The sequence below is a fragment of the Leptonychotes weddellii genome, chromosome 1 (assembly GCF_054177405.1).
Source record: "Leptonychotes weddellii isolate Sample4059 chromosome 1, ASM5417740v2, whole genome shotgun sequence".
In the NCBI taxonomy this organism is placed as follows: domain Eukaryota; kingdom Metazoa; phylum Chordata; class Mammalia; order Carnivora; family Phocidae; genus Leptonychotes; species Leptonychotes weddellii.
In genome coordinates, this window is record NC_138369.1 from 29,061,524 (window position 1) to 29,085,246 (window position 23,723).

The window sequence follows — 23,723 nt, forward strand, 5'->3', positions numbered from 1 at the left end:
GACCCTCCTCCCTTCCAGACACCCCCAGACCGGGCTCCAGGCCGGGACTGGGGATCCCAGGACTGACAGTGACCTACCTGCTTGCAGCAGGAGGGCCTGGGCCTGGTGCAGCGTCGGTGCGTCACTGGCCTGAGAAGGGCACTACCAGCCCCCCGGGGGGCACGCCCGCACCCCTGTTTCTGACCCCCGAGCAGAAGGTGGGTGCTCTTGGAGGAAACAAGTAGCCCCTCGCCATGTGGGCTCCTTCCCTGTAATGCACTCCAGTTTAGTCCAGTGTGTTTGTGTAGGAGGGTCTGGGTGGGTTTTCTTCTTTTCTAGGCTTGACTGTAGAAGATTCGCCCCTGAAATGAATGGCTCTTCAAAGTGACAGGCCTCTGTCTTGTCTCTCTCGTGACCTCAGGAGGCAAGCAAGGCGATGTTTAAACTCAGTGTTGAGTCTTGAGGCGGTGGTTTTACCTCTTCGTCCATGTTCTCCCCACACCAGGGCACACTGGCCTGGAGTTCATACTTCAGCGAGCCCGTGATTATCTCATGTAAAAATCCATAGCCCTGCCTCTTTCCTCTTACGTACCTTCCTTGGGTGTTGTGAGTGTGTGCGTGTTAGTGTCAGCCTTGCGGGTTTGGGCTTGTGGCCCTGCACGGCAGTGTGGCTGCCTGATATTCTTATGTGGTATGGATGGCTTCTGACCAGCTCTTGGCTCAGGCCGTGGCCCCCAGGGCACCCCCAGGGCTCCTGGTTGGTTGCTGTCCAGGCCTGGGAACCACGAGGAAGCAAGAGCGGCCTCCTCCGTCCCCCGTGCCCCAGCCAGGCCAGTCGCTGGGTGAGGAGCCGTGCCCTGCCTGGCTGGAGGCTGCGGCACCCCTGGTTTTTGAGGCGGTGGGCAAGTCGTGTCCCCTGTGCCCCTGTTCAGCAGGCAGAGCATTGTGAGCTGTCGTCTGTCCCCATTACCAGGGGTAGAGGTCACAGAAATGCTTCAACCGCCTATCAGTTTTCCAGACGTCTAGGAACCTCAGAGGCCAAGTTAGGATCGCTTTCCAGCGTTTCCGGCCCCCCCTCTAAGCTAAATTCTGTAATTGCAGGTGAGGGTGTATTTTTGATCACTTGCCAGGTCTTTCCGACTGACAGACACCGTGACTTATTTCTCCAGGAGGGAAAGAATGTTACTCCCTGCCGCCTTTAAAAACTCATTAATCTTCTCAGAATTTATTTTGCTTCTTCCTGCCCCAGCCCAAATTTCCCATTTTTGAACGACAGAGGACTCATAGGCCAAGTGGCCAGCCCAGGGCCGTGTGGTGTCCGAGGTGTGGGAGGGCGTGCTGGGAGGAAGGTTTGATTCCGATGCTCGGGATGATGTGTGATTTGGGGGCGTGTTCTCTGTCCTGCTCACAGTAGGATGCCCGGGCCGGCTGGGGTGGGGGCGCAGAGACCAGAGACTGTCGCTCCCGGGAAGGCAGGAAGTTCTGTGAGGCCAGCTTGGTCCACGCGGCGGCTGGTGGTGCCCTCTGCTGGCCGACATCGCAGTCTGACGGGGCTCCCTTGCTCACTGTCCGTGTCCGCTGAGGTCCGGTCCAGGGTCTCAGGCCCCTGTCGTGAGGGGTCTCTGATAGCCTGAGTCAGGACCCCCCATGGACCCCGGCAAGAGGGATCGGAGCCTTGAGGGCTCTCGTGTTGGATGACCTTGTGTCGTCCTCACAGCCTAACATGCTCTCTGGTTGCCATGATCTACGCAAATATTCCAGGAGCCGAACTCTGCGGGTGTGGGTCCCTGGTGGGTTTCTAGCTGCACAAACCCTGTGGCCCTTGGGATTCTGGCGAGCCTGCCACTGTCCTGTTGTCCCACCGAGACCCTGCTGACCGTGGCTCGATGTTCAGGAGAGGGTCGGGCATGCCCGTCTTGCACGGCAGTGACGTGTGCTTTCCTTCCCCAGGGTCTTGTCCTTCAATAATCTCACCCGGCTGGACGAGGAGAGCCTGGCCGACCTGAGTAGCCTGAGCATCCTGCGCCTCAGCCACAATTCCATCAGCCACATCGCGGAAGGCGCCTTCAAGGGACTCAGAAACCTGCGTGTTCTGTACGTCATTGGCTGTGGGGTTGACAGAAGAAGGGGGTCCCTGACTGGGAAGGCAGAACAGAGCCAGCCAGCTGCCTTGTTGAATTCCCTTCTTGTTGCTCTCGAGTCAGAATTGGGTCCAGAGCTGACCCACTATGTGCAGAGTATCACACTTGCATAGAATCAACTGAAAAACTGGTTGAGCAGAGAACTGTCTCTCAGTACCCCAGGGTGGTGCCGATAGGGTGACAGTGGCTCAGAACCTTGCCATTACCTGCCGTGACCCTGGTGGGATGCTAGGGTCCCAACGCCCGGGGCAGCCTCCCGGACTGCAGCCGTGCGCTCCGTCTCTCTTGAATCTTCCCCGTGCGCTGTCAGCACACTCTGGGTCCAGGAGGCCCCATTTCGGGAGAGGCATTTAGCAAATCCTGTGTCTTTCCCTGAGCTTCAGTAGGGTCATTTAACAAAACAGAGGCAATGATGTCCAGAATTTTCTTTTAAGTTCCTTCTTAGGTGGGGTTGCCAGAAGTGGCTTCAGGATGCTTTCCTGGGAGTTAAAGTTTTTCTTCTGTTGGCTCCAGACAACTTCCAGGGCAACTCCGGGCATTCAGCCCCCAGAGAAGGGTGGATGATTTCCACCGGACAGTCACGGTGGGATGTGAAGCCTCCTTCCCGGCGTGTTCCACTGCACAGAGGGCCTGCTCTCGTGTGACAGGGAGGGAGCACTGTGCACTTGCACCTGGCCCAGAGGCCAGAGCCAGCTTCAGTGCCGGGCCATTGTTGGGCGTGTGAAAGGGCCCAGATGCCAGGCCATTAAGGCCAAGGTCAGCCAGCCTTTGAGCCCTTGCAAGGCCTGAATAACAAGGCCGGGAACATTCAGATTGAGCCAGAAAGAAGAGAAAAGCTTTGGCAGCCAGAGCGAGGAGCAGGGAGACAGGCGCACACAACGGCAGCTCTGGGCCCCCGGCTTTCAGTCTGATGATAATAAGGAGAAACACGCTGAAAGGAGGGGTCCCTTCCAGCAGCAGAATCTCGGCACTCTGAGCTTTCTGCTCTAAGATAAAGGTCAGAAGGAGCACTGCACTTCTCAGGCGGAGCTCCCCTCCCTCCTGGCAGTGCTCATTCCCGGCGAAGGCTCTCACGGGGGCTGGGAGCAGCATCCCTTTCTGCATCAGCGAGGAAGGTGTAGAACCCAGAACCGTGGGGGACGCTGGAGGGGCTGCTGGTGGGGCAGAGCGGGGGCCTGCTCACCAGGTGGGAGCCTCGCCTGGCACTGGGATCTGCCCTGGAAGCTGGGGGAGGAAGCTGAGTCATCCGCCTTGTGATCTGCGTTGTTGGAGGAGACTGGGCTGAAAAGTTGGCCTCATCCGCCAGCCCTGGCAAGTGGGTCACAAGTCTGACTCAGCGCCCAGATGTCGTCCCTGGCTCCGAGTCAGCGCCTATGCAGGCCCTGGGGTGGGCGGGGGGGCGACTCCGGCCTCTGAACCCACTTGCCAGCATGGAGTGGCCCCAGGGAGGACCTTGTGCGGGGGGCCTTTCTTCATTGTCTCCTTCCTCGGTGTGCCTTGGGCGGTTTCTTAGTCAAGTCCAGGAAGGGGACTCTGGTCGGTGTGAGAGCAGACAGGAACCTTAACCTTTCAGGCTCATTCTCAGTATCAGTGGTCAGATGTCTGCTCCAGGGGGGTGTGCGGGGTGGGGATTGTTCCCATGTGCTATCTGCACCTTCTCCCTGCCCCTGGGCTTGCCCTACCCACGTGGGGAGCAGCCCATGGAGCTGGGGGAGCTCCATGTTTGAGGCATGTGTCCACTTTGTGGGAAGGCTGAGAACGCCAGGCCGTGCCACGAGGTGTGTAGAATGGGCTTCCCGTGGCTCGGCGCTTACACTTGTGTTGACCGTCAGTTCATTACAGCTGGGCATCTAGAATCCACCCAGATGTTTTCAGCTTCCAGGTGGCATAGGGGGTGTCCGTCTGTTTTCCCTCTTGACGTTAAAGAGAGTTGAGAACTCAGGCTGGATGGTGAGCCTTCTTTCCGTCTCCTCCCCAGGGATCTGGACCATAACGAGATTTCGGGCACGATAGAGGACACCAGTGGCGCTTTTACGGGGCTCGACAGTCTCAGCAAGCTGTGAGTATCTCCGAGCTGTAGCTTCTGTGGGGTTGGCGCACAACGGTTCTGAGGCTCCGCCACGCCTCCTTTGTTCTGGGCCCAACTGGAGCAGGGCTGGCTCGCATTTATCTTCTTCTCTTTGGGAAGAAAAGTCTGAATAAGGGAACCAAGGCATCCCAGCCTCTTTCTGGCCAGTGGTCTCCTCACTGCCCTGGACGGTGGTTTCCCTGGGGCTGAAGACTGGTGTTCGGAGGCCTGTTAGATTTTCTTTCCTGCTGAATTTGTGACTGACATGAAAACAGCTGAATTTTTTGTCTTGCTTTGCACAAAGTCTTGCCCTCTTAATTCCTAGAAACTGTGTGAGATTCTAAAGCCAAGTACTGTTCATGGTTTGGAGTCTCTGGTCAGTACTTTTGTTGTCAATCATAATGTTAAACAGGAACAATCATTACCATGAGGTAATATAATAGCTATTTTTTATTCGAGGTTTCTGGTGTTTTTATTTGCAGCTCCTAGAATTTGTCACTTACTCTGCAGAGCGTGTACGTATCTGTGTTATATCTAACAGCCTCCCGAGTGCACGTTCTATTACGCCACATTTCTGTGGTCGAGGAAACACTGATGAAGGGATTTTTCCCCAGACCGCACAGCGGGGAGGGTCAGGACTGGCTCCAGAGCTCACACTGTTCTCCCTCGTCCCACCTGCTTGCCCTCCGCCTGTCACCAGCCCTCCCTGCATGTGCCCCCCAGGGAGCCTCCAGGAGTGGGGACAGGAGCGGCCGTGACCACTGAGTAGCGACTCAGAGGGTTTCAGGCGGACAAGAAAAGGCAGTCACACTCCATCTCCCCAAGCCTGTTCAGGTGACAGTGAGCAGAGTGTGAGTGTCAAGCAAATAGCTCCAAAGCAGCAGTGGAGTGTGAGGTTCCGGGAGAGCCTGCGGCAGGGGGAGTCTCTCTGTAGAGCTTTGCACTGATGTTGAAAAGCGTGGTTTTTACACACCTTTTAGACTCAGAGTTCTAAGTAAGAATCCACTCTCTTGGCTCTCTCACGGTTCTCTCTTCTTGAGCATTGTGTATTCAGACAGCATGTTAAAAAGTCTGTCAGTCTTCCTTTTCCTTCCCTAAAAAAGCACTCCCTCCTCCCCGCTCCTGGCCCCTGTACCTAGCGAGCCCGGAAGAGGCAGGACTGAGGCGGAGCTGCTGGGGCAGGGCACGAGCCTCACTCTCCAACGCCTGCCTCCACCCTAACTCATGGATGGGGGGCGGGGGGCGGGGGGGCTGCAGTGGGTGGCGCCACCAGGGCCTGGGGGCTGGGGGGTAGGTCCCTCCGGTGGAACCTGAAGCCACTTCTTGGGTAGTGTGGCTTCCAAGAGGCCCCAGCGTGTGAGTACAGGTGGCCCCAGGGTTCTGCAGAACGCAGCCTGTGCCTGGGGCTGCCTTCGCGGTCACTGTGGTCTGTTCCCCTGTGTTTTCTCTTTCTTCGACCCACTGGACTAGGTTCAGCAGTTCTGCCTGAAGTCCTAAGTCCATGCACCTCACTCGCCCTGTGCTGTTGGACACAGGCTTCCTGAAGGCGGTGCCTTCCACACTGATCTGGTCCCGAGACTGCGGGGACCTCATTAGAATAGGGCCATCTCTAGCCTCCTCCCACCCAGCCCCGCTGATCAGAGTCTTGGGGCTGGAGGCTCTGTCCGTGTGTCAGAATAAAGGCAGGGAGCACACAACTGGGGGAAATGCGGACAGGAATTGCTTAATATGATTAAATCTATGCACTTATTTAGACGGAATGGTCTCCTGGTTATGTTGCAAAAGAAAAAAAAAATCCTCTTCTGGGATGAAAAAACGGAATGGCGTGGCGCCTGTGACCTGGATCCCCGTTCAGCCAGCCGGGCTGGGCAGGGGACACAGCAGAGGGGGAGTAAGACTGGTGCCTTTGGGTGATGGGTGCAGCCGTGTAAGGGGCACCTGTGGGGTTCATGACGCTCCGCCACCTGCCTGTGGTGGTATGTGGACTCCTCTCCATTAAAGGGGAAAAAAGGAAAGCCTACACTTTCCTGTGGTCCTGGCGCCCTGCTCTGGCTAAAAGCCACTCCACAGGGTGTGTGGAGGGTGTAGAGGAAACGCTTAGTGAATTTGGGGAAGGAAGGGGCCAGCGCTGCCTGGCTCTCCTCCCCACTCAGCCTCCTCCGAGCACCGCCTGGAAGCTCCGCTGCGCGGCCGTGGCAGGGAGCCGTGGCTGGGAGCCATGGCTGGGACCCTGCACGGCCCCGTTCAAACAGCTGGTGGCCAGGCGCTGGGACCTGTCAGCAGTCGAGATTGTGTTCGCACAGAGAAGGGCTGCCTGTCTAGAGCCGTCCCGTCATCCGGACTTCTTCGCCCTGTGGGGCTGCGGACCCTACCGGGTCCCTCTGACCCGGTGCCGGCTTGCCTTCGGAGCACGTGTGGGAAGCTGTTCAGGGACCTCCCCGACAATGCGAGGGGAGAAATTCCTGCCTTCGCTCCGTTATTCAAGGACCTGGGGTCCTTCCTGCCATGCAGGAGGCCAGAGCTAAATGAAAACCTTTTCCGAGAAAGAACAGGGGAGCAGCAGAGCCGTAAGAGGCTTCCCTCTGGGTGGAGGTGGTGGGTGCTGCCCTGCCCCTGATTTTCCCACCTGCTGAATACGGCCGTATGGGATAGTTCTTCAGTCTGGAGCCTCCTGGCAGGGCCCACGGAACGTTACTGGCTCTAGCGAGTTTCCGCGAGGTTCCCGTTTGCCTATGATCATTTTGCTTACCCCCACAGCCCCTGTCGTCCTGTTGATGGAACACTTCCCGGGGGGCTGCACAGGGTCCTAGTATGTGCGGAGGCAGGGAGGCTTTCTGGAGCACAAACTAGCAGCAGAGGGGGGCAGTTAGTCACCTGTGTATGGGGGGTAAGGTGAGGGGCTGCCCCATGGTTCTAGCTCTCTCCGTGGCATTCCCCAGGTAAGGGCATGGTGTGCGCAAAGGGGAGTGTTGGGGAAGACATGAAGAACTGGACCGTGACACCAAGCCTCTTGACCCCGGTGAGATGGGGGGGGCCTGGGTAGGTGCTGCCCCCGCCTGGGGAACGTTGCCCCTGCGTGTCTTCACAGAGCGACGGCCGGGCCCACAGGGTGCTATTCGTTGTCACGGGTAAGGGGTGGGGGTCAACAGGTCATGGTTTCTCTGGGTCAGTACAAGGACCACCTTAGCACTCCCCCGGCGTCTGCAGGGCTGTGTTAGCAAGACCTGGAAGGCCTTTGGGAGCACTTAGCCATGCATAGGAGGTTGGATGGCTGACTTTTGGGGTCACTCTCTACTCCGAGGGGGGTGGGGGGCATGGGGCCAATCAGGCCTGCAGTCCCTGCTCTGGGAGCCCCGGATCAGGTGCAGCCCACCCTCAGCCACTCACTACCCTGGGGACAGAAGGAGCCTCCCCCTGGCCCATGGGCCCGGTTTTCCCCTCTCCCCACAGCCCCCCTTTATTGGAACCGGCCCAGCCTGACAGCTTGAGCCCCGACCCCCAGATGTCCGCCTGGAGAATGTAAGGGGCTAATTTAGTCCACCAGCAGGATGGTTAACCCCCACATAATTGCGAATTTGTTTTATTGCTATTGTTACCGTTAGAAATAACCGTCTGCCCGCACTGTAAGAGAGGTCATTGTGACTAAGACGTCACGAAGGAAACAAAGCCCAGCTTTTTCCTGCATCTAGTTGACGGGAGAGTTCACTAAACAGTTAATATGTGTTATAGGACCTGGAGCACAGTGGACCGGCCTGGGGGACGCAGGAAGTGAGAAGGTGGCCGGCACCCCGAGGGCCAGTCTTTGCAGGGCTGGCTCCGTGGTTCAGGAGCGGAGTCGGTGCGGCTGGCGGATTTCCGCGTGTTTGGGTTGTTTTAGAATAAAGGCCTCCGACGGCGAGAGCGTGTGGAAACTCTTTCGGAGGAGGAGACTGTTTCCACATTCACAAAGATTGAAAAGTCAAAGGGTCCCTGGCCCTCGTGCCCCTCCGTCCTCCCAGCGGCTGGCCGGGTCTGAAGCTGAACTCAGAGCCGCTGGTCGGCTGCTGGGTGGGCGGCGGGGAGGAGGCCCCGGGGCGGGGGGGGGTCTGTTCCTCATGAAGTGGGGGGACCCGGCAGCTCACGTGCTTGCCCTGTAGGCGTCCCCTCGGGTTTTCGGTGCCCGAGCGTGGGGGTGGGGTGGCGAAGCGCCTCCTTCTGTGGCTCGTGGCGCTGGCAGGGCCTGTCCGCATGTGATCTCATCTTCGGGAAGGTGCCCCAGGAGCCCTGCACAGTTGCTGGAAGCTCAGGGCCCGGGGGCAGGGCCCACCCGTCTGCCCAGCCATCTCTGGTTTCCTTCCAGGCTCCTATTTCCTTTGCTCCTTTCAGGGCGGGACTGGAGCTTGCTGTCTTCATGCAGGTCTGAAGGTGGAGCTGGCCCCCAGCAGAGATCTTTCTCTGGTTCTCAGTGGGCTCCCAGACAACAGCCGTGCTCTTCCAAGGCTGCCTGCCGTGCCCACCTTAGGAAGCCCTCCCTCCCAGGGCTGGGGACTCAGACTTCGCAGCAGCCCCCGCTCCCAACCAGCCCTTTAGATGATGCTGCTGGGCGTCAGGCGGGAGAGCCCACGTATCTGTCTGCGTGACCGTGGGGTGCTCGCTTGCAGGGGGTTTCCTGTGCCCGCAGGAGTGCAGGGAGTCCGGCTGGGCTGTCCTCAGAGTGTCGCATAGGGAGGAGAGAAAACTGGAACCTTAGTTCTTTTCATTCCCAGTGTCCAGCCCACTCTTGGTGCTCCCTCCCCGCCCCCCACCCCCACCCCAACAGACTTGCCTTTGGATGACACAGCCCTGCAGAAGCAGCATTCATTCATTCCGGGTGAACTGCAGGGGCGCAGATTTTGGTTTCTGGGAAAACTCTGGGTAGTTACTGTGGAGGTTGTGATTGGAACTGCTTGGAAGTGGGAGCCCCTTCTCAAGGGTAGGCAGTCCAGGGGTACAGGTATTCGATAACCTTAGAGGTTGACCTTTGAGGACCTGTCTGGGATTTAATGAACCTCGGGCATCATTCACAATCTGGGCTCAACAGCAACAACAACAAATCTGGGCTCTTGCTTAAGAGGCCAGAGCGCAGGAGCCTGCCCTTCCACACCGAGGGGCCTTCCCAGAGGCAGGGGCAAGCTCACAGTGGCCACCTCCTGGCTACTAGGGGTGCGTCTTGGGTGCAAAGAGCTGGGGAGCCATCTTGATGGATGCCCATTTTCCTGCCCTCTTCTTGCCTCCTTTGGAAACCTTTATCCCCAGTTTCCAGAAGTGGGTGGGAGATTTTAGTTCTAGAGATTGCGTTCCCTTCCATGACTCTGCTTCCTCTCAGTAGAACAGTGATCAGTCCCCTCTTTCCCATGAGGCCCTTGGGTGGTCCCGCAGAGACAGTCCTGGCTGGACAAGGGGATTTCCACTGAACATCGCAAGGAGCTTTTTCAGGCGAGACGGTGCATGCAATCGCAACCTGTCATCACTGTTAAATTCTCATAAAGATAAAAGTATTTCATTTCAGAAAGGGGGAAGGCCTGCATACTTCAGATCCGTAATCTGAGTGCAGGTCAGATTTCCACCTGCCCCTCACAGGACAGACTTGTCAGATGGCATTGCCCTAATTGTGTGTTCTCTTTCTCCCATTCCTCCCTTGTCTCTCCCCCTCTGGTTTTGTTTTTTGTTTTTTTGTTCTTTTTTTTTTCCCTCTGTCTGGATGTTTGGAAATGGCAGAACTCTGTTTGGAAACAAGATCAAGTCCGTGGCTAAGAGAGCCTTCTCGGGGCTGGAAGGCTTGGAGCACCTGTGAGTATCTTGCCAGACCTTCCCTGACCCACAGGCCTGCCAAATGCGGCTGCCGGGGAAGTCTGCTAGCAATTTAATCACATCTTCGTAAACTGAGAAACAGCCTATTTGGAAACACCAGCTGCTTCCTTCTCATTATAAGTCAGCTTCAACTTTGGCCTTTATTTTGCCCATGCCAGGAAGAGTTACAGAACACATGGCCAGTCAGTGAGCGCCTAATTACTGTGGCCGCTGTTTGGCTAAATACCTCCCCCTTGCTCCTGCCCTGCTCCCCACGGCACGGGCCCCTCCGCGGACCCCGGGCCCCTCCTCCCCTCGGTGCGGGCGCCATGTGCCGGCCCCGGCCGACGGCTCCACGACAGCAGCCTGACAGGGCCGAGCGCACGGTGGGCTCAGCCGGGAGGTTTTCTCCTGCCCTGGTTGCCTCTGGGAGGCTGGCACGACGAGGATGGAGTCAGCCCGGGGATGCTGATGTTCTCACCATCTAGAGCAGAGGCCTCTAGTACTTGACTCTTAGTCTGTTTTGTCTGGGACTCAAGTTTGACCTGAATTCTGTTGGGAAGGGTTTTGCCTGTTGACTTGCTGAGCGGGCCTCAATGCAGCTTTGACGCTGCCCGCAGGCTGGGGTAGTTCCGAGGTTATTCCGTGCGCTCGTGTCAGTGTCTGGGAGGGGACAGCCACGCAGAGTAGACTTGGGACACGGGGTCTGGCTAGTGCCTCTGGCACACTGGTGAAAGCAGGACTCTCCTGAAAACTCGCTGAGCCTCTTGGCCCAAACACGTGGCTGACTCAGGGTGCCCGGCGTCTGCCTGCGTAAGTAAAGAGTGTTCTTTTGCAGGAACCTTGGAGAGAATGCAATCAGATCTGTCCAGTCTGATGCTTTTGTGAAGATGAAGAATCTCAAAGAGCTGTAAGTACCTGGGATTCCACGGCCCTGGTTAACATGGCAGGGAATTCGGGGTGAGAAATGCCTTAATTCCATGATGCCTTGATTTATTTACTAGATGGGGCCGTTTATATCTGTGTGTCGGCCCGTGGGGGCGGCTTCTGGATTAGGGTCAGCACACCTTGTCTTAAAGGGTCACACAGTATTGTCAGCGTTTGGGCCACAGCGTCTCGGTCACGGCCGCTCTGCTGTCGTCACAGAACGCAGCCATCCATATACACGAGTGCACGGGCGTGGCTTGCACCGCTAAACTCTTACTTACGGAAAACCGGGCCTGCAGGCTGTAGCTTACTGACCGCGGCTCTAGAGGACATGAAATGAATTCTCCTGGGCAAGTTTTCCTCATGTAGGTTTGCTTGAAATGGAGCCGCTCTCTTGACAGGGGCTGCCTGAAAGAGCGCACTGGCCACTAAGCAAGATGGAGATCACGTGTGGGATGGCCACAGGGACCGGTGGGGTTAGTGAAATGGCGCCAGCCCACGTCCGTCCCGGGGCCCCCACAGCGCTTCATAGCTGGAGGTGCTGTAGACGTTGACCACGGGCCCTTGGGTGACAGGGGTTGGAAGAGCCTGCCTGTGCCCTAGTCTGTGGCTGAGGAGCTCATCTGGGTACTTAGGTGGCAACATCCACGTTTCCTGTCTTCTTCCTATACGTTAATCTGAGTCTGCAGCCGAAAAGTCTAGCTGCTATATTAATTTCTGAAAGGTTGGGCCTTTGGTTCTTAGAAGTGCTGACGGAAGGGTGGATGCCAAAGGATGGCCACTTTGCGTCCTGACCTCTTCCTCATTCCTGAGGCCACTCCTGGTGGGCCCTAGGGAGAAATGGGGAAGTAGGAAGGTGTAGTCCCCATACTTTAAAATGAAAGCAGGCCCCTGGTGACATTCCTCTGGATAAGTGAGGGGAGGGGAGGCCTTTTAGGCACCTGCCTCATGGTATTTTTATAGCTGTGAGATTCAGGCCTGTTGAGTAGATGTTCTTTCTTACAAAGGTCATGATCTTAAAATGGTGAGTGTTCACTGTGCATTTTTTTCAACTTTTCTTTGAAACTTTTCAAATAGGATGTTGGGAGTAATCTGATTAAATGGGAAAGAGTATTCTGAAAGAGGGAAGGACAGAGAGATTTTCCTTCTGGCCTCCCTAAAAAGTGAGGTTCCCTGAGACACTTTTCTAGTTGGGAAGAACTGGCCCCCTCCAGGTGCTTGGGGACCCTCCCCCGAATATGCTTCAGCGTGGTTCTGGAGGCTCAGCCTCAGCCCCTGCCTGGGTTTCCCGTCGCTCGCTGCGTGTACCCAGCTGTGGCTGGCCCTGGGCCCAGCCCTCTGACGGGAGAGACAGTTAATTCCACTTGGTCATTTTCTTACCCCCATCTGATCAAGGCAGGTTGTGCCGTGCACTCAGTCATGCCCTGGGTAAATTTCCACAAGCGATGATTAGAAACACACTTCGTCCGAGTTGGAATCATGAAAGTGCACCGTGAGCCAGCGGAGTGATGGGATGGCTGGAGGCGGGGGTTGTGAAAGCCGTGCCTGTTAGGAGCTGACAGGAAGGAAGAGGAGCGGAGATCTGCAAAGCCTTGGGGTTGCTGGCAGGGCCCAGTCCCGTCTTCCAACCTCACCTTTGTCTTTAAAGCAATGTGTGTGTGTGGAGGGGAGTCGGGGTCAGTGTCCTTACTGTCTGGCCAGGCTTGCTCTCCATCTGTCTTGTTGGTCCTCTTTTTTTTTTTGAGAGCGAGAGAGAGCACGCACACATGCACGCGAGAGCTGGGGGGATGGGAGAGGGAGGAGGAGAGTCTCAAGTAGGTTCCACGCTCAGCACAGAGCCCAACACGGGGCTCGATCGCACAACCCTGAGATCGCGACCTGAGCTGAGATCAAGAGTCAGACACATTAATTAACCAACTGAGCCACCCAGGTGCCCCGGTCTTGCTGGTCCTGACTCACTCTTTAGGAGAGACTTCTTTCCATGCCGAGTACCCCCTCTGTGCTGAGGTCTCGTCTCCTGTGTGTGAGGTGGGCTTCACTGGAGAAGGCAGGAAATCCTGAAGCAAGCTAGGCCAACACTGTGTGGTGTGAGGCCTAACTCTTCCCACACACATTTCTAGTTAACGATAAATGTCAAATTTGCTTTCCTCACTGTTCCTGTGGCTCAAATGAAATAGGTCCCTGTCCTCCAGAGAAGTGCCTCGAGTCTCACAGCGACAGCCCGGTATCTTCCTCTAGACTTCACCCCGGCTCTCCCGCTGATGACACAGAGAGGGGCAGCCGTGCCAAATGCCTGCTTGCTGGGGAGCCTGTGACAGCACTTCTGACAGGGGGGCAGCTCCTCTCCATCACGGGCGCGGGGTTTCCGGTGCCTGGCGACAGCCCGTCCGGCCCCCACCCACAGCCCACCTGCAGCAGCTGCCCATTTCCAGAGCGGGAGTCAGCCACTTCCTCAGGCCTGCCTGTGGGAGCCCTCCTGCTACATGACTAGCTCCGCAGGAAGAACAGCCCTCAGGGAGATACCTCCGAGCACAGAGCTCCCTGCCCACTAAATACAAATGCAAAGAAAAACCCCAGAAAGTCCCATGCTGATGTGAAGGTTCGACGTGGGCAGACATCCCAGTTAGAATGGCTTTGAGATCAATTATTTCAGTCTTTGAAAAAGCACCTTCCAAAAGTATTTTAATATTAGATGGCTAATCTGGGAACCACAAGGAACAGGATGGAAGATTGTCCTGAATTTAGCTGGCGGTGGGCTCTCTGGCTTGCATCTCATTCTTCCTTGTTGTTTACTAATTTGACAGTTCTCTCTGCTCCTTAGAAAGCCAGCATGAAGTAGAGGAAAACCAAAAGCTGGTCCATTTGATGGTTTGGTTGACATGGGAGGAAGATGGTGGGTGGAGGTGGGTTATTGCTCTAATATTGGCCCATGTGATGCTGTGGACTTTCTCAGTATACCTGTGCCCCCTCTTGTCACCATGTACCAGAGGCAGTTCATGACAGGGGAGGCCGCGGGTTTTCTCTCTCGGCCTTCACCCTAGCTGTGGGCTGGCCTTCGTTACTAAGCTCACAGCCTTGAGGTCTTCCAGGAACAGGGCAGCTAGACTCTCCGGTTGACTTATCTTCGAGTGACTCCTCAGGAAGGAATGTCCGCTGAGATGGTGATTCCGATTTCTGTTTAGAAAGCTTATCCTCAGTTGCTGAGAAATGAAAAAGAAAATATTCTCTGTTTTGGTTGGAGCCTCACAAAACCAAAGTTGTGCATTCTCATGCTCCCTGGGCAGTGGCAGTTAACTCACAGGCACTATTTAGGGAGCGGAGCCGAATCCTGCCGGCCTCCTGAATCGTGCTGGTGCAGAGACAAACACACAAACAAGAGGGAACTGCGCTGGCGAGGCTCACGTTTTGGAAGTAAGAAAACAGGCAGCTGTGCCAAATAAAAAACCAACAGCAATATAGAAAAAGAACCCTTCTCAGAACTTGTTTCAGAATTTAGATCAAAGTTTCAGACTGAGTTTGGAAGCTCCCATAGCTTTGCAGGAGAGTGGGAAAAAGCAGAGGGGGGACAGTGCCCCTCGTCTCTTGTCAGACGGTCAGAGGCTGGAAGAGGTTAGATGGCGCCCCCAGGGTCACGGGAGAGCAGTGGCCTGTCTCTGAGCACACGTGAACTCTGGGTTGTGGTGCGCCATGGGCTCGGTAAGGCCCGCGGCGTCCGCGTCACCCAGCGGCTTGTTAGAAATGCCACATCCTGGCTTCCACCCCTAACATCCTGAGCCAGAGCTGCATTTTATGAAAATCTCCAGACAGATGATACGTCCTGCTCCAGGTTATTGGAGAGCACCTGAGAAAAATCTTTTCCCTTTCTAGACTGTTAACAACAGAAGCTGACCAGAGGTGACGGAGGGAAGGAATCTGGGTACCCAGGGAATATCCCTTTCTTGAGGGCACACCTCTGACGTCCCTTTTGTTTCTCTTCCAGCCACATCAGCAGTGATAGCTTCCTGTGTGACTGCCAGCTCAAGTGGCTGCCCACGTGGTTAGTGGGCAGGACGCTGCAGGCCTCGGTGACGGCCACCTGCGCCCACCCAGAAGCGCTAAAGGGCCAGAGCATCTTCTCTGTGCCACCCGAGAGTTTCGTGTGCGGTAAGACTGTCTTTGTGATTGTTTGGTTTTTTTTGTTTGTTTGTTTGTTTTTTCACGAAGGGCCAGGAGGCCAGGAGGAACCCCTCCTGATGGGAGTGACTCCCGTGATCAGAGTAAACCCCAATTCCTGCTTACCAGCCGCTGGATGCAGTTGATTTCCCACTGAAACCACACATAGTATTTACTGTAGAGACACCTCATTCTGTGGTTCTTGGAGGACGTGCATTTAATCAGAAGGGAGCCCACGTTGGTTTAGTTACAAATCAGAATAATCAGTTACTGGAAGAAAGTTGTGTTGTCTCAAGACGGCTCCAGTGCCCAGGTTTAGCTGTGAATTTACTCAATGTAGGAGGCTGGGGTTTTAATGTGTGTTTCTCTCCAGCCCCAAGAATGAAAGGTTAAACACAGGAAGAACAAGTCTCCGGAGAACAGTTACTGTAGTAAAAATACTTCCTTGTTGTTGACTTGCACTCTGGCTGTTTCTCCAAACCACTGAAATCTGCACTTGTAGCTTTACACTCTTTCTTCCTTCTGATTGTTGGAGCACGGGTCTCGCCATCTTTTTGACTGAGTGGTCGGAATCCCACGTTTGGTTGTGCAGAGCATAGTGATGCTGACCAGCTGGAGACTGTGCACCACGCTCAAGCAGAAATGCGCTGCCTCGTGCTCAGTAAGATGTGGTCAGAGAATGAGAGGACTTCTGAGTGGCTCCTGGTCTCTAAGCAGGAGTGAGGGTGGGATTCCCAGGCATGATGGGAGCTCCGGAGCAGGTGTGAGTCCCTCCTGCCTCTTGTCCTCCCCAGTCTGCCCCATGCCTTGGGTGTGATGGTCCTAACTAGGAGCTGCCCTAGGAGTGTGGGGACCCCCACGGTCCACTTCTCCCCCCTACTTCTTGGACAGAGCAGTAGCCAGTGTGCCTGTTGAAGTCCAAATACAGGTGCCCCCTATATTCCAGGCCCTCGCCCACCACCGCTTCCGAAAGTAGGCTTGCCCTCCTTCGTGCTGATCCAGTCCAGCAAGCAGCCCTAAGAACACCCAATGTGGTACAGCCCTCCAGAATGAGCGTTCCTTACTTTTTTTAAAGTTACTTTATTTTTTTTAATTTTGAGAGTGAGAGAGAGCAAGCACGAGGTGGGGGGGGGGGGGGCAGAGGGAGAAGGAGAAGCAGACTTCCCCCTGAGCAGGAAGCCTGACGTGGGGCTCGATCCCAGGACCCCGGGATCATGACCCAAGCCAAAGGCAGATGCTTAACTCACTGAGCCACCCAGTCGCCCCTGGGCTTTCCTTACTGATCAGTTTACGGGCACCTTTGTGCAGAACATGAAACTGCACCTAGCTCCCATTCCCTAGGACAAAGTGATTGTGTGATCCACTGTTCACCAGGGAGCTGGGCCATGAATATTCAACTGTTAATCAGCCTTCCTGAAATGGAGCTTTCTGCACCTTCCTCCCTTTTCCTGTCCCAGGGCATCATCTTCCCCTCTGGATGAGCCAGGGTGGGATGTGGGCCTGGCTGTGCCCAGCCTCCGGCCTGTGGCCCTGGTGTGTTCTGGGCTGCAGCAGCCGTTCACTCCACACTGTAGCTCAGGCTCGCCCCCGAAACAGTCACCAGTTATGAATGGGAATCATGGAAAACAACTGGCCGGAGATCAGTTTTAAGCTGTGTGGGAATCTTCCCCCTCCTTTTTTATAAAATGGAAAAATAACCACTTCACACCCATGAGCATTGCCAGCATCAAAAAGTCAGATAGCAAGTGTTGGTGAGGATGGGGGTTGGGGGGGCAGTCTGAACCCTCTTTGCTGCAGGTGGGAATGTAAAATGGCGCAGCCCCTTTGGAACACAGTTTGGAAGTGTCTGACAATTAAACCTAGGATAACCCGCTTCTAGCTGTGTATCCAGGAGAAACAAAAATATATCTACATAAAACCTGGACACAAATGCTTGTGGCAGCATTGTTCATAATAGCCTAAGAGTGGAAATAATCCAAATGCTCATCACTGGATGAATGGATAAAATACGGTACAGCTATGCATTGGAGTATTATTAGGCCATAAAAAGGAATCCTTCATACAATAGATGAACCTTGAAATATTTGAAGTGAAGGAAGCTGGTCACAAAAGACTGTACCCTCTATGATTCCATCCACATGACAAGTCCAGAAGGAGTGAATGTCATGTCCAGAATAGGTCCCCATTTAGGGACTGCTCCCGGGGTGGTAGAGAGGTTGGTGATTACTGGTGGCTTAGGGTGGAGGGAGAAGGGATGATAGTTAAAAGGTAGGGAGTTTCTTTTTGAGGGCATGAGAGAATGTTTTTATATTTACTGTGAAGATGGTTGTATCATGATACTGTAACAATCATAAGGAAAAGTTGTATAACCCTCACTACCATCTACTTGTAGAACATTTTCATCACCCGTAAAGGAAACTCTGTGTTCACAGCAGTCACACCCTATCCTCCCCTGTCCCCAGGCCCTGACAGCCACGACTCTACATTGTATCTCTATGATTTATCTGTTCTGGATCTTTCGTATAAATGGAATCCTACAATATAGTCTTTTGTGACTAGCTTTTTTAACAGCATAATTGTTTAGTATGTATCAGTACTTTTTTTTTTTTTTTTTGAGAGAGAGAGAGCAAGCCCAGAGTCCTGGGTGGGGAGGGGCAGAGGCAGAGGGAGAGAGAGAATCTTAAGCAGGCTCCACACCCAGCATGGAGCCCTACACAGGGCTCAGTCTCATGACCCTGAGACCATGACCTGAGCCGAAATCAGGAGTTTTACTTCCTTTCCAATCTTGATAGCTTTTATTTTTTTCTTGCCTGATTGCCCTGGGTAGAGCCTCCAGTGCAGTGTTGAGTAGAAGTGGTGAGGGCAGACGTCCTTGTCTTTCCTGGCTCGGGGGAAAGCATTCAGTCTTTCACCATTAGATACGATGTTGTGGGTTTTTCATAGATGACCTTTATCTGGTTGAGGAATGCCCTTTTATTTCTAATTTTTTGAGTATTTTTATCATGAAAGGGTGTTGGATTTTGTCAAATGTTTTTTGCCACATCTGTTGAGGTGATCACATGGGATTTTTTCCCCCTTCACTGATACGGTGTATTACATTGATTTTTGGATATTAAACCAACCTTGCATTCCTGGGATAAATCTAACTCGATCATGGTGTATAATCCTTTTTGTGGGATTTGGTTTACCAGTGTATTCGTTGAAGATTTTTGCATCTGTACTCATAAAGGTCTGTAGTTCAGTTTTTGTCTAATTTTGTTATCTGGGAATACTTGACTCATACAGTGGAGGTAGGAAATGTTTACTCCTCACCTATCTTTTTGGAAGAATATGTGAAGGATTAGTGGTAATTATTCTTTTATTTTGAGTAAAATTTACCAGAGCAGTCCTTTGGGTCTGGCCTTTTCTTTGTGGGACGTTTTAAAATTATTTATTCTGTTTCTCTACGTGTTACCATCTTTTCAGATTTTATTTCTTCTTGAGTCAGTGTTGGTAATTTGTCTTTTTCAGAATCTGTGCATATATGAGGTTATCTCATTTGTTGGCATACAAATGATTCATAGTATTCCCGTTCATTGCTGTAAGGTTATAGTAGTAATGTACCCTCTTTTTTTCCTAATTTTAGTGTTTGAAATCTTCTCCCCACCTCCCCACTCTACGAGTCTACAGATTCTTCAATTTTGTTAGTATTTTCAAAGAAGTAACATTTGTTTTCATTGATTTTTTTTTTTTCTCCCCCCTCTATTTTTCTCTTTTATTTCTGCTCTAGTCATTATTTCCTTCTTCTTGGTTTGGGTATAGCTTGTTTTTCTGATTTCTTAAAGAATAAGATGAGGTTATTAATTTGAGATCTTCCTTAATGTAGGCATTTACAGCTCTGAATCTCTTAGAAGCACCGTTTTAGGCTGCACTTAAGTTTTGGTATCTGTGTTTTCATTTTCATTCATCTCAAAGTATTTTCTAATTTTTCTTACGATTTCTTCTTTGACTTTGATTTCTTCTTTGACTTACAGAAGAGCAGTGTAGTTTCTGCAAATTAGATTCCCAGTATTCCTTCTGATACTGATTTCTGGCTTCATTCCATTGTCAGTAAAGACACTCTGTATGATTTCTGTCTTTTTTTTAATTTATTGAGATTTGTTTTTTAATCTAACATACAGTCTCTGTTGGAGAATATTCCACGTGTGCTTGAAAAATGTTTATTCTGCTGTTGTAGGGTGGAATGTTCTGTAGATATCTAATAGGTCTATTTGGTTTATAGTGTCATTCAAGTTTCCTGTTGCCTTATTGATCTTCTAATGGTTTTATCTGATCATTGAACGTGAAGTATTGAGTTCTACAAACTATTGTTGCACTCACTGTCCATTTCTTTCTTCAGTTTTGTCAGTTTCTGCTTCTTGTTTTGTGGAGCTCTGTTAGGTGCATATATGTTTGATGTTTAGGTCTTGGGGATGGATTGTTTTACATTTATAAAAAGTTACTCTTTCTCCCTAGTAACCATTTCTGTCCTAAAGTTTATTTTATCTGGTATTAGTATAGACACGGTAACTCTCTTTTGGCAACTGTTTTCCTATTTGTGACTTTGAATCCAAAATGTATCTCTTACAACAAGAAAGCATAGGTTTTTATCCATTTTTATCCATTTTGGTAATCTTGCATTTTGACTAGAGGGTTTAATTGATTTGTTTAATGTAATTACTGGTAAGATAGAATTTGCTGCTTGCTATTTGTTTCCTATGTGTTTTATGTTATTTGTTCCTGTGTTTCTTCATTACTGACTGGTTTTGTATTATATGTCTTCTAATATACCACTTTAATTCCCTTATTTATTTTACTATTTTTTGTTATTTTCTTAATGATTGATGTGGGGATTATAATTAACATCTTAAAACAATCTAGTTCAGGGGGCACCTGGGTGGCTCAGATGGTTGAGCGTCTGCCTTCGGCTCGGGTCGTGATCTCAGGGTCCTGGGATCGAGTCCCGCATCGGGTTCCCTGCTCAGTGCAGAGCCTGCTTCTCCCTCTCCCTCTGCCACTCCCTCTGCTTGTGCTCTTCTGTCTATCTCTCTGTCAAATAAATAAAAAAAAAAACAAAAAAAACAACAAAAAACAATCTAGTTCAGATTAATAATGGAATTAACTTCAGTAGTATGCAAAATTTTGCTCCTACTAAGCTCCATTTGTGGAGCTCCTCCTTTATGGTACTGTTGTCCAATAAATTACATCTTTATTTATCATAAGCTTATCAACAGTTTTGTGATTATTACTCTATGTAGTTGCCTTTTAAATCAGACAGAAGAGTGTTATAAACAAAAATATGTACTTGCATACTTACATATGTAGTTATTTTAACGGTGTTTTTTATTTCTTTGTGTGGATTTGAGTTACTACTGTGTCCTTTCATTTCAGCCTGAAGGATTCCCTTTAGTATTTCGTGTAGGGCGGGTCTGGTAGCAGTGAATTCTGTCAGGTTTTCTGTTTTTATATCTGAGAGTGATTTAATTTCTCCTTCACCTTTGAAGGACGGCTTTGCTGGATACAGAATTCATAGCTGACACTCTTTCAGTGCTTTGAATGTGTCTGCCTATTCACCTCCATGGTTTCCGATGAGAAATCAGCTGTTCATGCCACTGAGGATCCCTTCTATGTGATGGGTTGCAGCTGTCCTGTTCCTTTCAAGATTCTTTGTCTTTGGCTTCTGACAGTTTGACTATTAAGTTTCTGGGTGGGGATTTTTGAGTTTATCCTTTTTGGATTTGTTGAACTTCATGGATGGGTAGGTGCCTATTTTTCATCAAATTTGGGAGCTTTGGGGCTATTATTTCTACAAATACTGTTTCTTTTTCTTTCTTCTCCTTCTTGGACTCCCATTATTTGTATGTTGTTATGCTTGAGGCTGTCCCACAGGTCTCTGGGACTGTTCCTTAGCCTTCCTGGCTTTTTGTGTCTTGGATTGGATAGTCTCAATTTCACCAGCTCTTCTGTCTGCTCAGTGGGGCTCTTGAGCCCCTCTAGTGAATTCTTTATTTCCGTTATTATACTTTTAAACTCCCACATTTACGTTTGGTTTACTTCTACAATTACTAGTTCTTTATTGGCATTCTTTGTTTGGTGGAAAGTATTCAGATACTTTTCTTTTAATTTTCTTTGACATGATTTTCTTTAGTTCTTTGAATATATTTTATAAAGCCAATTTAAAGTTTTAAGTCAAAAGCTGGGCTTCCTCAAAAACAGTTTCCATTGACTGATTTTTTTTCCTGTTTCTTTGCATGTTTTGTAGTTTTTTATTGGAAACTGAGCCTTTACAATAATGTGGCAAGTCCAGAGATCAGATTCTCCCTCCGTCTTGTTCCTGGTTTGTTGTTGTTCTATGTATTATTACAATTTGTTGAGTGACTTTCCTGGACAAATACTGTAGTCTGTTCTACGCAGCGGCTGAAGTGCCTCCCTGGTTAGCTAATGACTGGATAGAGAACCCTTCAGTCACCTCAGAACGTCTCCCATCCTCTGCCCAGCATCTCTGTTGTCTGAGGGTATGTGGCCACTTCCTGTTGGCACCGATCCGTAATCACAGGTGAGAAATGAGGTTCCTCTCAGGGCTTTCTCGGGCATGCACAGAGCCCTGCACGTGCACGTGGCCTTCTAGATTCTCAGGAACATGTTGGACCTTTTCATTCACCGCTTTCTCTTCCTTTCTGGTTTCTGGGCCAGCCTCCTGTTGGCTCCAGCGGATACTGCCTCACCGCTGGCTGCCGCTTGTTTTTGTCCCATGTCCTAGGGCCAGGGCTCCCTGGCTGAGCCAACTGCATCAGCTCAAATAATGCCAGAGGATGGGGCTTTTGTGGGGGCTCCACAGCCATTCCGCCCTCCCCCCCCCCCGCCAGTGGTCACTCGGCTGCTGGGTTTTCAGGCTACCACAAAGCGAGGCAGAGAGGGATGGGACTTAAGCCAAGTTAAATGCCACAAAGCTCATTTTCCTTCCTGAGATTCAGGTGTTTTCTTGAGTCAACCTTCCATGCGTTGTTACAGCCTTTGCTTGGTACAGCTTTCCAGAATTTTGAAAAGGTTGATGAGAGCCATTTTCGCTAGTGTTACTGTGGCTTTAACGGAGGTGCAGATTTTTGGAGGCATCTGTCTCGCATTCTGGAAGTGCTCCTCACTCCCCTCCTCTTGGAGTGAAGTTGGTGGGTAAGGTCTGTGCAGTCACGACGGACAGTTCCGGACTCTGTGTTAGTGCGCTTTGTGTTGAAGTGAGCAAGTGAAGTGCACTGTGGTGGTCTTGTGGAGACTCCTGAGATGTATGCCTTGACACACGAGTACTGGTGGATGGGTTTGTCGTCAAGGAGTGTGGTCCTGGAGGTGATCACTGCTCCGGGGTCTCCAGTCGGGTAAGGCCAGATATCCACGGTGGGAGGCGCTTATAGGGTCTGGTGGGGCTGAGGGTGAGCAGAGGCCCTGAAAGGTGCAGCCCCCGTGTGGTCGGAGAGCCCGGGTGGAAGACTCTTCAGCTTGGCTCTCCTCTCCACAGATGACCTACCAAAGCCACAGATTATCACCCAGCCAGAGCCTACCGTGGCCATCGTGGGCAAGGACATCCGGTTCACGTGCTCCGCTGCCAGCAGCAGCAGCTCCCCCATGACGTTTGCCTGGAAGAAGGACAACGAGGCCCTGGCCAACGCCGACATGGAGAACTTCGCCCACGTCCGCGCCCAGGATGGGAAGGTGATGGAGTACACCACCATCCTGCACCTGCGCCACGTCACGTTCGGACACGAGGGCCGCTATCAGTGCGTCATCACCAACCACTTCGGCTCCACCTACTCGCACAAGGCCAGGCTCGTTGTGAACGGTGAGGCAGTGCGGTTTACTCTGGTGTGCGATCCCCCAAAGCCACACGTGGTTCTCTGTGCCCGTGCAGGAAGGCTGCAGACCAGAGACACTGAGCCTCTTTGGGACATTACTGTGTCCCTAGTTGCCCGGGGGCCCCAGAGCAAGTTCTGTAGATTGAAGGGTTATTCTCGGTGATTTTCCTGTTTCTGGTGACTTTTTTTTTTTTTTAAATGTTAAATGAAATGATGGGCCCAAGCCTTGTGCTTTTTATCCGTTTATTATTCTCCACAAACCACGCTGTCCGGTGTCCAGATTCCGAGCATACCCTGATTGTGGGGAAGCTCCTGCCCTCTGAGCTTTAGAGCCTCTCAAGGTGGCTATTCTCAGGGCTGCTAGTTGTCACAGTGAATTTAGGGCAGAATAAAGGAAGCCAACAGCCAGAGGAGTTAAGCACCCCAGCACCCTAACCTGGTTATTAAGCCTCCAGGTAATAAGTGCTGGAACCACCTTGTCTCAGAGCCCTGAAAGACCACAGGAAAACATATTCTTTTACCCCACTTTGCCTGTTGGCTCATTCTGAAGGAGGCCTTTGTATCAAAAGCTCCGTGAGCTGTTAGACTTGCCACTGAAGTAACCCCGACGGGAACTGCAGTGGTGCCTTGGCGTGTGCTTGCCGCTGGGCCAGGGAGTAGGGGCAGAAAAAAGCTAGCCGGCTGCCTACAGCTGGCCAGTGCCCAGTGAGGGGGCCCCGAACCGCCTCTCCACCACGGGGTTCCGCAACAGGGAACTCTGCCCAGGGCGAGGGCATGTCCTCCTTC

The 23,723-nt window shown here is 52.1% G+C and overlaps 1 protein-coding gene across 7 annotated transcripts in view; it reads left to right on the forward strand.

Annotated features, from left to right (window-relative positions):
• LRIG1 (leucine rich repeats and immunoglobulin like domains 1) overlaps positions 1-23,723 on the forward strand; it is a 111,646-nt gene that overhangs the window by 82,436 nt on the left and 5,487 nt on the right. For all 7 annotated transcript variants that reach the window (XM_081820316.1, XM_081820294.1, XM_081820278.1 and 4 more), the window contains 6 exons: positions 1,930-2,073; positions 4,099-4,179; positions 9,925-9,996; positions 10,835-10,906; positions 14,903-15,066; positions 22,604-22,924. In XM_081820316.1, the coding sequence (XP_081676442.1) occupies positions 1,930-2,073; positions 4,099-4,179; positions 9,925-9,996; positions 10,835-10,906; positions 14,903-15,066; positions 22,604-22,924 (854 nt within the window). The remainder of the gene's footprint in view (positions 1-1,929; positions 2,074-4,098; positions 4,180-9,924; positions 9,997-10,834; positions 10,907-14,902; positions 15,067-22,603; positions 22,925-23,723) is intronic.